At 41.0% G+C, this 15754-nt stretch overlaps 1 protein-coding gene across 1 annotated transcript in view; it reads left to right on the forward strand.

The window, feature by feature from the left end:
• me1 (malic enzyme 1, NADP(+)-dependent, cytosolic) overlaps positions 1-15754 on the forward strand; it is a 100353-nt gene that overhangs the window by 80134 nt on the left and 4465 nt on the right. The window contains 2 exon segments of the mRNA XM_038712129.1: positions 6269-6372; positions 14759-14868. Of these exon segments, the coding sequence (XP_038568057.1) occupies positions 6269-6372; positions 14759-14868 (214 nt within the window).

The following is a 15754-nucleotide window of genomic DNA, read 5'->3' on the forward strand; positions in this document are numbered from 1 at the left end:
AAATGTTGAACTAAGTAGTACAATTTGGAGTGTAGGACTTTAACTTTTATGAAGTATTTTTTAGTGTGGTATTGTTACTTTACTTGATAAAGAACATTTAGAGTATTTTAGAAACATTTACATCAAACAAGTATTAACTTCTAATCAATTATGTTTGCTTTACTTTTACCAAACAGAGATCAAGATAGCGTAACAGAAGCTGGGGATGGTAGTGTCTTGCTCAACTCGACATGGGTTAAATTAGATGAAACTGTAACCTTCCTTGTGGGGACATTAGGTCATTATAACCCCAAGTAGTAATGATCAAGAGCGCTGACCTCCCAACTACTGCCCCAGACCCTTAAACTCAAAATTTTACTCCAACAAATGAAAATGCCGTGAGTATATGTTGCCTCAGAAACTGGCCAAGAAAAAGAAAACAAATCTTATACTTTACAACCAGGAAACACCCTTTACGTAAGTGAGGTAAGCAGCTCCATTGGTGGATGCCAGCTGGGAAAGCACCTCTCCCATGTGGCTATTGGTGAGAGTAGCAGCCAACAGAGCTAGTTACCCACCTGTGGTCTATGGAGGTGTCTCTGATTTAAATTTTGGGCAGGGCAGCACGTGTTGCCTTAAACCGACTAAGAATAGCCTGTGTACACTTCTATATATACACAAGTCTTGGTCTCGACCAAGGGCGTGGCAGCCCCGGATGCCTGTGTGCCTGACACAGCTGACTCATTTACCAAGACAGTCTTCACATGACTCAGTCCTTGGCAAATGTCACAAGTGGATTAAGGATGAGAGATGTTGCTGAGGATAAATGAGTTCGCGAATAAAAGATACCAAGAACCGAAGAAACCCACTGATTTCATACAGGTGATGGCATCATTGATGGCCTGTGACAGCACTCACCCAATAAACACTTCATTACGTAATCAAAATTCTCAGGGTCACAGCAGAAATCCCTTGCATTATAACAGAAACATTGCACTCTTCCCAGAAAACCCATAAAAAATATTATATTTCAATATTAGAGCTCTTTGTGCCTTTGGAACTGCATTAAGAGAGCAAAGTCATCTCATCCTGCCAAGTCCTTCACCTCAGCTCTTTATCTTTATAGGCCTACAGTATACAGCTCTGCCTTTTGACCTCTTCGTGTACTGGCATCTCTACCTTCCACACGGAGTCTACTAGTATGAGTAATTCTGGTTTAGAGTGATAATACCATCTGCAGATTAGATTATTGGATGCACTGCAGCAGTTTTAGACATTTATAGGCATCACAGCACAACTTTCACAAGCTGTGTCATAGTCTTTGATCCACGCTTGCCTCAGTATGCTTTAAAACTACTGCCAAAATAGGAAGAAGATAAACACTTTTTTTGTGTGTATAGATGTGTGTGTCAGTGAGCATAGATGGGGAGCTCATGGATGATCAGTCTATTACTGTTGAGGTAGCACTGTTGGACTTCAGACATAACAACTTAAAAAAGGTGAAGATATAGGAATATAGGATTCGATTATAGCAATAGTTCTGCATACACTTATTTGATTTCTGTACAAAATGACAATTTGTGGTATTAGAAGAAGTTACAAGTTAGTCCTGTGCTCATCATCAGAATCTCACAACTTGCACTATAGCTGGAGATGCTGTACAGAAGTGCTGGGTGGATAAACTGTTGTCCATCAAGAAATAGCTAAAGCTCACAGTTCCCCCTTTTTGTACAGATTAAACAAACAAGGTACAACATGTTAATTAGTCAACTTTAGGGTACTAGTATTTAGCGTATATTTGAAGGTTGGAGAGAGCCAGATCGCCTCCCGGCTCTAGATCTGTGCATAATGCACAGATATGTGCAGTGTCTTTAGTGTTAACAGCGGTGTTTTGTGTTAAACGGTTAAAAACACCAAAGTAACACAAACAAACTAACCGATCGAAACTCCTGTGTTTTGTGAGGTAAAATGTTTTTGTCAAGCGAGTGGACCTGGATCAATTTCAAACAATCTTCCGATTTGTTACATAGTCACAAAAACACGGGGAAGTAGGGTCGGGGTTGAAAAATTCCATGAAAAAGCTATAGAAGAGATTTTACTGTAGTCTGCCTGGCTGTGGCGACTTTTCCATTTTTCTATTACTCTAGAGAGATGACAGGCTAAATGGGTTGTAATGGGATAAATTGGCAGCCTCTGTGTATGTGTCTAAAGTGTAGTTCTAGTGGGCTGGCTTCATATGGGAGGCAGGCTAGCCTGCTGCCCCTCAGTACCCCATCTCACTCTGCAGCCCTGAACGTAAAGGCATGATGGGAGCAAATAGAGGTGGGTGGCTATGAGGTAGTGGTAGCTCTTGCTAATTATTAAAATTACTGTTATTATGGGATTATATTTGTCCTTGAGTGGATATGGGGGTAAAGGGAGAGGCAAGCAGGCAGACATCCAAACAGTTAAGCAGGCAGAACCCCTGATTAAGACAGTTTTTTTCCTTTAAACAAATAGTTCAACATTTTGGGAAGTTATTTCACTCATTTGCTTTCTTGCCAAGGGTTGGATAAGAAGATTAATATCCCTCTTATATTAGAGATATTAGAGTGGTATCAATCTTCTCATCTAACTCTCATCAAGGAAGTGAATTAGCATATTTCCCCAAATGTCGAACTATTCCTTTAATCTTTTAGCACATAATGAGGAGGCTCAGTGTCTGTAAAATGTCTCTTTGGCTACTAGTTGTTATTTTTTCTGCAGAGGAATGTGGTAGCTGTGTAATCTTGTGTGAGAACCAGCAGTGAACCATCACTACCTGGACAGCCCTTATCTCGGTCTCACATACAGTACAGACAAGACATAGGGACATCTGTAGAGAAAGAGGCACAGAATCACACACAGCAGAAAGAAAAGCCAGTTTTTACTGCATCATCTTGTTATCTCTCTGGACTGTAACTGTCTGTGTATCCGCAGTCTTACTTGGAATAATCTCAGCACACACACTCATGCTGATATGAGAGTCAGTGACGTCACCCTGGACAATATGCTGTTTGTTTGTGCGTGTGTGGCGGGGCTTTCATGGGTCCTTTACTTCAGACAGGTCCAAAACTCCAGCGAAACAGTTTGGAAACAGTTGCAATAGGGAAAACGGAGCTTCTGTGTCCCTAGCAAGCATGAACTGTAAAGCCATACACAAGGACTAATCCCCTCTGAGAGAAAAGGGGCTGTACAACACAAAGGACAGCTTAGCCAATCAACAGTAGATAATCTGGGACAAAAAGACAACTCATGTCAACAGTTCAGCACAGTGTCAACGAGGTCAGCCCACTTAAAACTCACTCAGGACTATCCGAGTCACTTATAATGCAGCTCCTACTATTTCACATTTAGAGTCAGTTTTGTCATATTGTGAAATTAGACTGAATAATGAAACAAAAACGCACCATCATTCACCATAACTCAACAGAAGGCACATTAGCTGCAAGTGAACTCCACTGCACCACTCTAAAAAACTCTCTTTCTCCTTGCATGCTCTTGCATCATCTTGTGAAATTACCACCCAAAAACTCTCTCTGATATCAATCCCCTTCTCCGTGTGGGATCACATGAAAATGTTTAGCTTGTTTTGGTTACAGTTGAACTTGGCCACCTTTAGCCTATTACTGCCTCTTAAAAGCATGCCAGGAAATGAGTTGTCAACTTCAAATAAATATTGCCTTAAATAAACTTTTTGAGCTGTTCTTGGACATGGCAACTCTGGACCCTGCCATGGAAAGGTGGCCGCTGCCTTCTCCAAGCCGCGCTCATCTTAGTGGCACCCTCTAATTATCCATCTCCAGAAGAAATGGTCGCCTGTCCCAATGAGGCACAACTGCACTTCGGATATAGTTCCCTGCTCTTTGGGATAAAAATTCTCTGGAAGTCAAAGTTTACATAGTGTAGCACATTTGGATTATGAGTCTATCTTCTGAAATCTGTCAAGGGCAGGATCTACTGCTTGTTGTATGTTGAGATACAGCCATGTTATGTCAGGCAGGTGCAGCATGTCAAAGATCTGATGAAATATGTGCTGATACTCCAAAGGAAAGTCTGTAAGCAATCTATTTCTGCTAGGTGGCATTTACTTCCACCTAATTCATCACAGCCTCACTCACTCTTTCATTCTGTTTCTCTCTGTCACACACATGCATTCCCATTAACCTCTACTTTTAATTTTCTCACTTCCATGCCATATCCCTCTCATTCTTCAAAATAGGTGCAAAGGTCATGAACTTCAGCAGAGACAAATTATTTATTTATTCAGTACTTTAGTTTATGACCAAATACACACAACATTGACATTCCCATCACCCCCAGCTGTACTATAATAAGCAAATGTTAGCATGCTAACAAGCTAAACTAAAATGGTGCACATGGTAAAATCATAGCTGCTTAACCCTTAACAGCAGCTAGTGTGGCTGTAGCATCTCGGGCCTGTTACTTCTATTCTCACTTGCTTATATAGTTACTCTCTAGGTAACCCCATATGATACAACAGGATGTTAACCACTCCACAAATCTGAGGCACATAATAGTTGAAATACATTCTAAACCAAATAACTTTTGAATAAAGCCAGAGAATAGAGCCATTATATGCTTACTGTTGATCGTTCATTATTACCAGACATACGCTAATTTGTCCAGTGTAATAATGATATTTCTCCTAAAACCATGTGACAGTGGTTGATACATAAACATTTGAAACACCCTGCTGCATAAACATTTGCAACAGGGTTAGGATTTGCTGTTCATGGAAATGAGTGAACCGACATGACAGGAAGTGTTTCTGAATGCTGTAGGATCACACACATGGTTATCATTATAGCAGAGGTCTGAGGTCTGCAGAGACACAGGTGTGTTTATGTGTGAGGATGTGTTCACATACTGTATATGTCTCTTCCCTCTTTTTAATTTTCACATCCAGAAATGAGTACACACATACATACATACATACACAACATACATCTCTCTTTTTACTTCATGGCATCACATACTACCTTTCCCATGTAACAGTTTATACTCATGATGTCATCATCTCGTAAATTATTTTTACATTCAGTGACGAGTAGTCAGTTAAGTTAAAATTTGTTTGCATGTGTGATACAGGAGAGAGCAGGGTTGGGTGGGTGTCTCTGAATAAGGTTACCAAGGTTTCAAAATAAAAATGGGAGGTCAGGTTTTATCAGTTCTATGGAGCCGCCTGTGAAGGTGTCATTGAGCAATGAGATAACTATTTTTATAACATTAGCATGTACAGGCGATTGCCACTTGAAGAGCAACTCAACCAATTTTACACATCATGAAAAATTTACTGGGCGGCACTGTGGTCCGGTGGATAGCGCTGTGCCCTCACAGCAAGAAGGTCGCGGGTTCAAACCCCTTTCTGTGTTTGCATGTGCAAGTTTGCATGTTCTCCCTGTGTCTCTTCGGGTGCTCCGGCTTCCTCCCACCATCCAAAGACATGCGGCCTAGGTTGATTGGTGACCCTAAATTGTCCTTGGTGTGAGTGTGACTGGTTGTTTGTCTATGTGTGGCCCTGCGATGGACTGGTGACCTGGGATTGTGTACTGGGATTGGCTCCCGCCCCCCACGACCCTGTACGCAGGATAAGCGGTTGACGATGGATGGATGGATGGATGGATGGAAAAATTTCCTCAGCCTCTGAAATTAGTTGCATAATATCTTTGGCCCTGTAGGGATCTTCTGAAAGTCTGACAAGATTATCCTGATGATGTCATCAACGCTACTAACTGTAAGGGCAGAAAATTACACTAACTATTGTTTGAAAGGAATTCATTTTTCATTTATAATTTGACGATTAAAGATTGATGACGTTACACTAGTTAATAGTGGAAATAAATTTATTGGAATGGTTTTCCTTATAATTAGTACCAAATTACATTTGCAGAAAATTACCATTATTAACCAATAAAATAAAATCATACCGTCAAGCCTTACTCTGTACTTATTCATTACATCTCCAATACCTGACTTGATCTTACTTTAAAGACTATGCCTGCTCCTTATCTCTGCTTCTGCTGCATTGAATTTGATGCTGTGCACTGTACATGATGTCCCACAATGTTATAGTAGTACTTTTAAACAGTTCTTCTTGTAGACATGTGGAGTTTCTAAGATTTAAAGACAAGTTACAAGTAACAAAGAATCATCTCCTTTCTCTCTGCTTCTCCTTCAATCTCCTATTAGTTAATTTTTTTCTCCTCTAACCTGTCTTTCTGTCCTCTGGCTCCATGTGTTTCTGCAGGCGCTGCTGAAGGACCCTCTCTACATTGGGCTGAGACATAAGAGAGTGCGAGGCCAGGCCTATGATGACCTGCTGGATGAATTTATGAAGGCTGTGTCGGACAGGTATGATCATATTGGCCTTCAATTAATCATTTGCCCACTCCTTTTCTGCTGTCTGCTATTGTCATTTTAATACAGACAGCACATGGTGCTGTTAAAAGAAATATGTTAAGCAGTTTAGCATAGTCAGAGGATGCTGAGTGATGTAGCTGAACCTTGTGGGATTTGGGGGTCTGAAACTTTAGTCACAGATGATTCAGTTTTACCTTCTCTAAAGTTTTTGTTACTAAGCAATGTCAGTCAAAACGTACTGGCTGAATGGCATCATTAGCTTATTGAAAAGTGATCAGAGAGACTTTGTACCCGTCAGTGCTGTTGATTTCAATGGCATGATTCTCTCATTGAGATGGCTGAGAGCACAGCTAACCTGCTAAGACGGTTGAACTGAACACAACATATTATCTATTTTGAAACCGTCCACAATAATCTGACTTTCGTGTTAGTCCACAGAAGCTCTGCTAATTGAGTCAGGGATGATAAAGAGCTGTAAATGGGAACGTGACTGATCATGTGAACAGAGATGCTTAAAGGGAGAGTGGGAGACCTCTGTGTTTTTGGAAGAATCTGTTGCCTTGACTCCAGTGGTCCCAGTCCAGGGAAAATATCCAGCCTTATCTTCCCCAAGCACAGAGGATTATCATTCAGACTTAAGATGTCATGTTGTCATGCCAAACCTTGGATTATTGAGCAGTGGATCACAGTGAGGGGTTAGCTTTGGCTTGTTTGACTTGGAAGTCATTGCAAGGCACTAGAGTGTTTAGTATTTCAAATTGTCACTCATTTGGTTTTCAAACGCTGATCTTATCTTTTCCCTTCTCTCTGAGCTGAATGAGGGGAGTCATGTTGCTTCCCTTTGGGTCTTATACCTCATGGGTTTATTGCAGTCCTGTCCTAGATGAGACTTTTGTATACCTTTTTGACTTGCATGCATGCTGACACGTCTGTGTGGATCTCTGTGTCGCTGTGAGCTTTCACAGCCACACACACGGGCCTGGTTAAGGCTTGTCCTAACCCAGAGAGACCAGAGTCCAGAGGGAGAGTCCTGGATCTGGGCCCCCTCCAGCTGGCAACAGGAAGCCCTGACTCTAATAACCGGGTGGCTTTTCAACTACAGGGAACAGCAAAGCTTTTTCCCCAAAGGAGCCGGATTGGCGGAAAATGAGTAATTATGGGCTCAGAGATTGAATGAATGATTACAGCTCTGCAGACTTCAAGTAATATTCATGTTTAGTTTTCTAAGAAACTAAACGTGAACTAAAATACTCTGGATTGACTCATCATCAATAAGCAGCAGAACTCTGGGAGGAGTTTTTAATCCACCATTTTAAAAATGCTTTCCTGTTGACGAAGAATGGTTAGTGATGCAAGCGAGTGTTTGATTTCAGGCCAGCCTCCCATTCTCCAGCAACCACTGCTGTTGAATAATCAGCAGGTGTTGTCTGCTCCTTTTGTCTTCAGGCAGAAAAGAATTATCCCTAAATCTCAATGCTCCTGCACACGCCCACAACACAAAAAGGCTCAGCAAAGGTTTTAAAACGTTGAACTCGTATTCAGTATTTTCAGTCAGGGAAACTCTCACCTTTTTGCCGCACGTTGTGTTTTTGTTGGTGTTTGCAGATTTCTCCGTAAGAATCCCACTGCGTAAAGGTAATGAGGTGAAACTGGAGCGACGTGTTGGAACTGAAAACTCCACACAAGTAACAGAGAAACAGTGCACTTAGTCGCACAGCAGTAACACATGAGGCTCTTTGTTCTAAATGCATCTCTATCAGGATCTAATACGGCTTAGTGACATTACGCTTTTAGGAGCATACAGCTTTTAGTAGAGCCCTTGGGATTGGAACAGTGGAAGAAAATCAGAGAGGGGGAGAGGGAGAGGGAGGGAGAGAGAGATGCAGCGAAGGACTATAGACTAGAGCCGGGCCGCTGCAGGACTCGTCTTGTACATGGTACTTCATAGTGTCTGCTAGTCATCCGGAGGTTGCCAGGCAACCAGCAGAAGGCACTTAACATGGCCAAGAAGTAGTCTAGCACATAACCCCTCATAAAACAGCAACTTTTTGTTTTTATACTTAAGTTTTGGTACGGATTAAACTAAATATATAACGTGTTAATTAGCAAGTTAATTAGCTTTAGAGGGCTCGTAGGCAGATTTTGTTCACTTGGGACAGAGCCAAGCTAGCCGTTTCCCTCTGTTTTCAATCTTTGCGCTAAGCTAAACTAATCACCAGCTGGCGTTGGCTTCATGTGTAATTCTCATCTCAACTCTTGGCAGTGAAGTGAATAAACATATTTCATAATATCGAACTCTTCCTTCAAAGAAAAAGTACTTCTAGACCTTAGGTAGATCAATTTAATTTAAAGTGTATATTTGTGGGAAGCCAAAATACTGGTTGACTCAGACATTTTGCAACATGATGTCAAAACGATTCATGTCACAAATAATGGTACAGTCTTTGACAGGCTCTAGGTTGTTCTCCATTGCAAATCTGAGTAGCACGCAAAGACTAAAGGAATGCCACCAACTATTTTAAACTCTTGGCAATGAGAGAATAAGGAACAGAAAGACAGACCAATGGGTGGAAGGATGAATGAAAGGAGCAACAGAGGAGAGGAGAAAGAATGCAGAATGCGTCCTTGTCTTTAATGACGGCTCGGGGATTTGAGAAATAATGTGTGCTGAATGATGCTGGCTCTCTGGAGAGCGAGAAGGGGCTGGGGATTTATTAAGGCTTCAGCCACGAAAGCCATGAAGGCCCCGTAGGGACGGTGGTAACAGACAGCCTGTGTGTGCACACAAACACACATGTATGCACACAGGTTCAACAGCTGTGTTTGGACAGAGCACCCTTGTCCGAGACCTTCTTTCCAGAGGTCCCCCCTGGTTCTGTATGCACTACCTTCTCCTCTTCTTCCTCAGTGTTAGAAGTATATATCCACCCTATTACCTGAAGATTCCGATTTCATCGAGTCTCGGATGAAGCCAGATCATGTTTCCTGAAGGAGCTGGGTCACTCGTTAACTCCCCTGTCCTGCAGACATAACACCAAACGTCTGAGTGATTCACCACATGGGAAAGCGTCTGTCGTCTGTCGTCTCAAGTCTCACACTCTTATTTTTTTTATACTATCAAAAATTAATAATAATGTTCTCAATTTATTGGACTGGCTTGGCAGTAAGAACCAAGACACCCTGAAAGTTCTACTTCAGAAAACAATGAGTCTAGGTATTTTTGTTTCATTTTACTACCCGTATTGTAGTGGTAAGTCATAAATCACAACAAAATAAAAGTTTTGAGCACAAAGGAGCTCTGTGTTGTTCTGGTAGCATTTCCCAGATAGCTTAAACAGCACAAAGGTTAGTTTTTTGTATGCAGGTGTCTAGTTGTCTCCAACTCTCCAGCATGAAAATCAATGAAAGTCAATACCTGCCTTCATAAGATAATTTATATTGTGTAAATGGATGTCGGGTGATTGGCTTACAAAGTTAGCTCTCTTGCGGAGCCTTTAAAGGTCCTGTCGGCTTGCAAGAAGTGATGTGGTCTCTTCTGCCAAAGTAAATGAGTTGTTTCACAACTATGAGTTTTTTCTCTGTGCTCTTTTCACTGGTTTGAAGTGGGCGGGGATCAGTTGGAAAAAGGCGATGTCACCTCAAATCAGGATTTGGCAATATTTCAGTCAAAATGCGATGACAGTTGTGGGGTTGATTTGTTCATGTTGCCAGGAAACTGTCAGTCACTGATCAAACCACATCCACAAAGTCCTGATGAGGCTCAGTTTTTGAGAATCGTGAATACTATATTATAGAGAATTACTCAATACTCCAGTCCAATATTTACTCTCCTTTTTAGATCTGCACCATTAACCATTCTCCTTCAACTGAGAAGCAATTTTAAAGAAATGTTTTGCTCTTTACCAACTCCAAAGAAAAAAATATTTGATTGCCTGCTGTTTGGTTCTAAGCAGGTAGTGTACAATTGAGTTTTTAGAGGTTTTTTTGCTGAAAACAATAGCCTGCTGTGGATAAAAACTGCCATATTAGAGCGGTGAGACTGAACCAAAACTGTCAAGTTGCTTTGTTCCAAAACAATAAGCTGAAAGACACTGTAACGCTCTGTAAAGCTGAGGGGAATTGCATAGTCTGGTGATAATCACAACCGGTTTTACATAAAATTAGTCATTGTGACCTATTGGTACCATTGATTATATGCACTTTAAAGTATTCTGAATTTTGTGTACATGTAGAGTTCAGCAGTACTGCAGAGTGGAAGCCACTTCAGAACATGAGTGAATCAGTATATGGATAAACACGTATTTGAGTTAGCTGCAGCTGTTGTTCATTTCTACCGTTTCAATCTTTCCCAGCCACTACATGAGGTCACAAAAGTCTGCACTAGTTAACTGTTAGTCTAAGAGAACACTACAAGACTTATGTACACACTGGGAAACTTGATCAACCATATCAGAATCAAGAGTTTTCACTGTAACTGTTTTACACCCTAAAGCAGGTGTAGGCAGGTTTTTCTTGCCTGTTCTCTCGCCCTGGTGACAGATTTGAGTGCTCTCCCACCAGCCCTGTTTTGGTCTCAGAACTCACTGAACAGACACTGCTGTTGACAAAGCAGTGGACAAAGAGACGGAAAGTGATCTCACTGCCAAATCTCGACAGCAGGGATAGACGCGCTCTTTCTTTTTTCATAACAGTCATTGGAGGTAGGACAAAGTCACTGTTTTGGCAGTGCCGTTTACAACAAGTCCTGAACTTTGTCTTGAGTTCAAAGTCATTACGTGCTCATTACCAAATGTAATTCTTGTTTAAACTTTCTAAAGTCATTTCAATAGTAACAAATAAATGAATAATAAACAGTATAGCTTTAGATTAAAGTCTGCATTGCATTCAGGATGGACCGAGAATTAAATTACACTCTAAATACTCTTTTGCAAACGTCCAGTATAGTTTGTACTAAGCTCTATTATTTATAATTTGATGATATGAGAGGACACAAAAGGTTCTTGGACACAAATGTTTTCTTCCCCATCAATAATGATCATGTACACTATAAGTTATTCATATTTTTAAACCTTCTACAATGTAATTTCCCAAAGTAATATTTTGTAAGAATATTATAATTAATGATATAACTTTTATTGCTAAATCGGCTCCTTGACCACTTTTCCTGCGTTGTTACTCGGTCACAACAAGAACATACCCCTTAATTATTAAATAGATTCTCAGTAACTTTAAAATATATTGGTAGTCTTCTGGTCTATAGTCTAATTCCCTTGTACCTATTTGTCCCAGTAGGTACCCAGCAAGTTTTATTAATACCCTACATGTACTAGATAATTGCACTGTAATTTGCAGTCTGTAAATTAAAGTGTTACCCAATAAAATTTGATGAATAATTTATTCACCCTCTGCCAATCCAAAACAACCTAAGGCACCGGATCCATAATAGTTCCCAGTTCAAACATTTGTTTATAGCATTTGTTTATAGCAATCATGGTATTTTCTGTGGGATTGTGAGAACAATCCCTCTCCCAATGTTTCCATCTTTCTGCTTTACTGCTCAGAGATTAATGGATTTCTCTCAGCACAGTCAGGAACATGGTCTGCGTTCTTCATCTTTTGGGTGTGCCCTGTCTTGCTTAGGTTACTGCCCTTGATACTTCAGCTTAGACACAAAAGCATATCCTGCTTTCTTTGTCTAGGGTATTTTTTTCAGCTGGCAAAGGGGTGCATTGTCAGATTTTGGCGTTCCATTCAGAGGGTCGTCAAGGAAAGGACAGGAGACTTTCAGCAAGAATAGGGAAGATGAACACAAATCACACACACACACAGACACACACAGCACACATTGTTAAAAACACTCCCCCTATCTTTATTGGCTCTGGCCAAGGACCAAAGAGCTTTCTACATTGGGAAGATGTGCCTTTCTTTCTGTAATGCCACAACCACAGATAGTCACTCTGTAGTTTATGGTGAGTGGATGCCCGTAAGTATGCATGTATTCACAGCTCAGTTATTATAACATCTGTGTCAGGAGTCACTTTACATAAAACAAACACTGAATTTATTATTTGACATGTTTTTCACTCTCATTTGAAGCCTTAAAACCTAATCTTCTATCTTCACTGAGAATACTTGCAGCATGTGAGTGTGACTCTCAGCTTCTGCAGAGGACTACACTCCCAAATCCACCTCTGTGAATGGGCAGCTTGGTTCTGCATGAACTGGTGTGACCTCTCCAGTTGCACCAAACCATACCAGAAGGCGCTGCACTGGCAGTGGGGCAAGGCCACATCTATCCTCGCCTGTCGCCTGTCTCTGTCTCCTGAAGCCCCAGCACAATGAAAAGTTTATAGCTCCCTTCTTGGCCTCATTATTCCTCCTCTTCGCGCAAGCTCTCAGTGCTTTAGTACTGCTCTCTGCTTGATAGAAAACACATTTCTCTTCTCAGCGCTACTGCCGTGTTGGCAGTAAGTCAGCCGGGCTGTCACTCTCTGTATAAGGAATCAGTGTCTCGCAGTGTGGCAGGGGGAAGGATAAACAGTGGCCCAGCAATGGCACTTTCTCTTCAGGACATTAAGTTTTATTACAGTTGAACTCAGGTCACTTCTCATCCTGCTTTTTTTTTTTCTTGCCTCGCTTCCGCTCAACTTCCTCCTCCTCCTCCTCCTCCTCCTCCTCCTCCTCCTCCTGGATGTTTAAGCAGTTCAGCAGCCACTGTAACAAGTGGGAAACAGCTTTAGTGAATTGTTCAGTGTTTTTATAAAAACCCCACCTCATACCTCGTTTGCACTGTTGTACAAGTAATAGAGAGAAAGTTAAAATACAGTGATGGCAAGGAGAAAGGTGAGCAAACAACCTTTAACTGTGAAAAAGAAATGTGAGGAAGGTTTTCACCTCTCTCTGTTGTTCCATTAGCCGGCAGGGCTGCAGGTGTCAGGGGGTTCGGGGCGGCTTGCTCTGTTTGCTTGGCCTGTCCCCAATTTCCTCCGTCACTCTCACTGAAACATGATCTGTGGTGTTTTTAATACAGGTTTCTGACAACCTTACCCTGTCCCTCCATTGTTTCAAGCTGAGAAGTAGACTTAATAAAAGTTATATTGCTAATCTATAATTTCAGAACTCACCATTCAAAGGGCTTGAGTGTAGTTTTCCCAAATATCTCCTGCTTTTGGTCATTTCTATTGGTCTGTAGTACTGAGTCTGGGTGTGCATGGAGCTGTAGTAAGAGCAATACTCAGTATGTCGAGAGCTTGGAGGGAGGTTTCTTTTTCCTTTGCCTACACAAAAACAAAACCAAAGCAAAAGTATAAGGAATAGATTAAACAGTGTGTTTATCTATTCTAGCTAGCAGAAGGGAGGGCCAGGCCATTAGCAATCAGTCAATTATGCTAAGAAAAGCAATGAAACAATATAGTTTATTTTGAATGAGATGTAGTTGCAAATTGGATTTTTATACTGAATTGTACAAAATGACTATATAATTGCAAACATTTTTGCAATAATATCTACTTTAAAATTCTCCTGTAATATGCAGTATTTTCCTCCATCTGTCTACCTGTTAGCTTTTTAGACAAAATATTACCCTGTACACCTTCACTGGTCTTACATTTGGAGAGCAGTCGCTCTGTAAATATCCAATAAATTCCCTGATAAAGTCCCATCTGTTGCTGCATGGGAAATTGGGATTCCTCTTTGTCGCTGCTATATCTAATTTAAAGACTAATAACGCTGGCCTTATGGCTTATTTTTGTTGTGTGATGTGTTTGTAGGAGCTTATTGGCAAGATTGTGTTGTGCTGTATTGACTGTATGTGATAGGTGGTCTGAGCAGCGTCTTGTAAAACACAACACTGCTGCTTTACTGGGAGACTGGGTGGGCTCTGCTTTCTTTTCCTTCAAATGCGGTGGTTTTGTGATTGTTCTTCTTTGTGGAGGTTTGACCTCTCTCACTGAAACTTATTGTGAGGTTCTCTTGAAGTTGTGGAAAACAGGAGTCATCTTGTACACCGTTTTGTAAAATAGACATTTTCTCATTCAAGTTCTGTTGCTTTAATTTTTTCTTTAGACATGACTTCTAACCAGAGAGTGTATTCCTCTCTATTTGTTGAAACATTTTCATAGATTATTAAGAAAACTGAATTCAACCCAGTGTTATAACTTGAGAAGCCAGCATCGCCTAGTTCTCGCTCTGTGCTGTGTTGTGCAGTGGGAGAGCGCCCCCTTCAGGCCTGAAAGTACAGTCTTTGAAACCAGTGGCTGCCTTATCTGTATGTGTTTATGTGTGTGTTTGAGTGTGGGCAAAAGACCCCTTCATCTTTGAGATAAAAAAAACCCTTCATTCCTCTTTTTTAAATTAAATGCAGCTTTTCTGTTTACAGGTATGGAATGGACTGTCTGATTCAATTTGAGGACTTTGCTAATGTAAACGCTTTCCGTCTGCTGAGCAAGTACCGCAACAAGTACTGCACGTTTAACGATGACATCCAAGGTAACTTACTGACACACACACACGGACACACACACACACACACACACACACGGACATCTTCTCTGTCCATCTAACACATTTATTAATGCGCACATGATCAGTAAAATATAAATAATGTGATTGACTACCAGGCTGTCATTGAAGGTCCCCCCAGCGCTTCACCCTCCATTGTGAGCATTATTGCAGAATATGAGATGAGGGGATGGTGGTGATGTATTTTCAGATATTGCCTAGGGTGTCTCAGCTAAAGGTCACACTGTGGACATCAGCAGGCCAAATTCCTCACACTTAAGTGACCTGGAGTTTAGAGACCCTATGTTTACAGATCAGGTGAATGTATTGCACAAATAATACAATCTAACTTAATTATACACATTCCACAAGTTAAACTACACTGACCTGTCAAGTGCTTTTCTCGACGCAATGAAAAGTGGAGCGGAACAGGCCATTGGAAATAACAGGTTTCAGATGTTTTCTTATTTAATGCTCCTTCAATTATTAACATGAGCTCACAGCAGTAAGCGTTATTAGCAGCAGCGACTACATTGTGGACATTTTTTGCCCTGGGTTTCACATCTCGGGCTACGTGCAGTCCGCGCGAACCTTTGTAAAAGTGTGTGTTAAAACCAGACTACACACTAATTCTTTGGATCTGTGTTGTGTTCACACTGGAAAAGTAACAATATAGTATACTCACAACAGTCCATGTGCAGCCTAAAAATGCTCAGATTTTGACTGTGGTGTTGATGTACGGAATTCTCAACATCTCAAATTAAGGGCCCTGTGGAGTTTTCTTGGAAACAAACAATGTTATTATATAAATATTTTAAGTCCTTTATTGGGTTACATCCACGTTTGCTAGCTTGTCTTCATCACTGCCTTTGTC

Source organism: Micropterus salmoides, unplaced genomic scaffold, assembly GCF_014851395.1.
Source record: "Micropterus salmoides isolate LMB-PRFRI ecotype aquatic unplaced genomic scaffold, ASM1485139v1 Ms_hic_scaffold_11, whole genome shotgun sequence".
Classification (NCBI taxonomy): domain Eukaryota; kingdom Metazoa; phylum Chordata; class Actinopteri; order Centrarchiformes; family Centrarchidae; genus Micropterus; species Micropterus salmoides.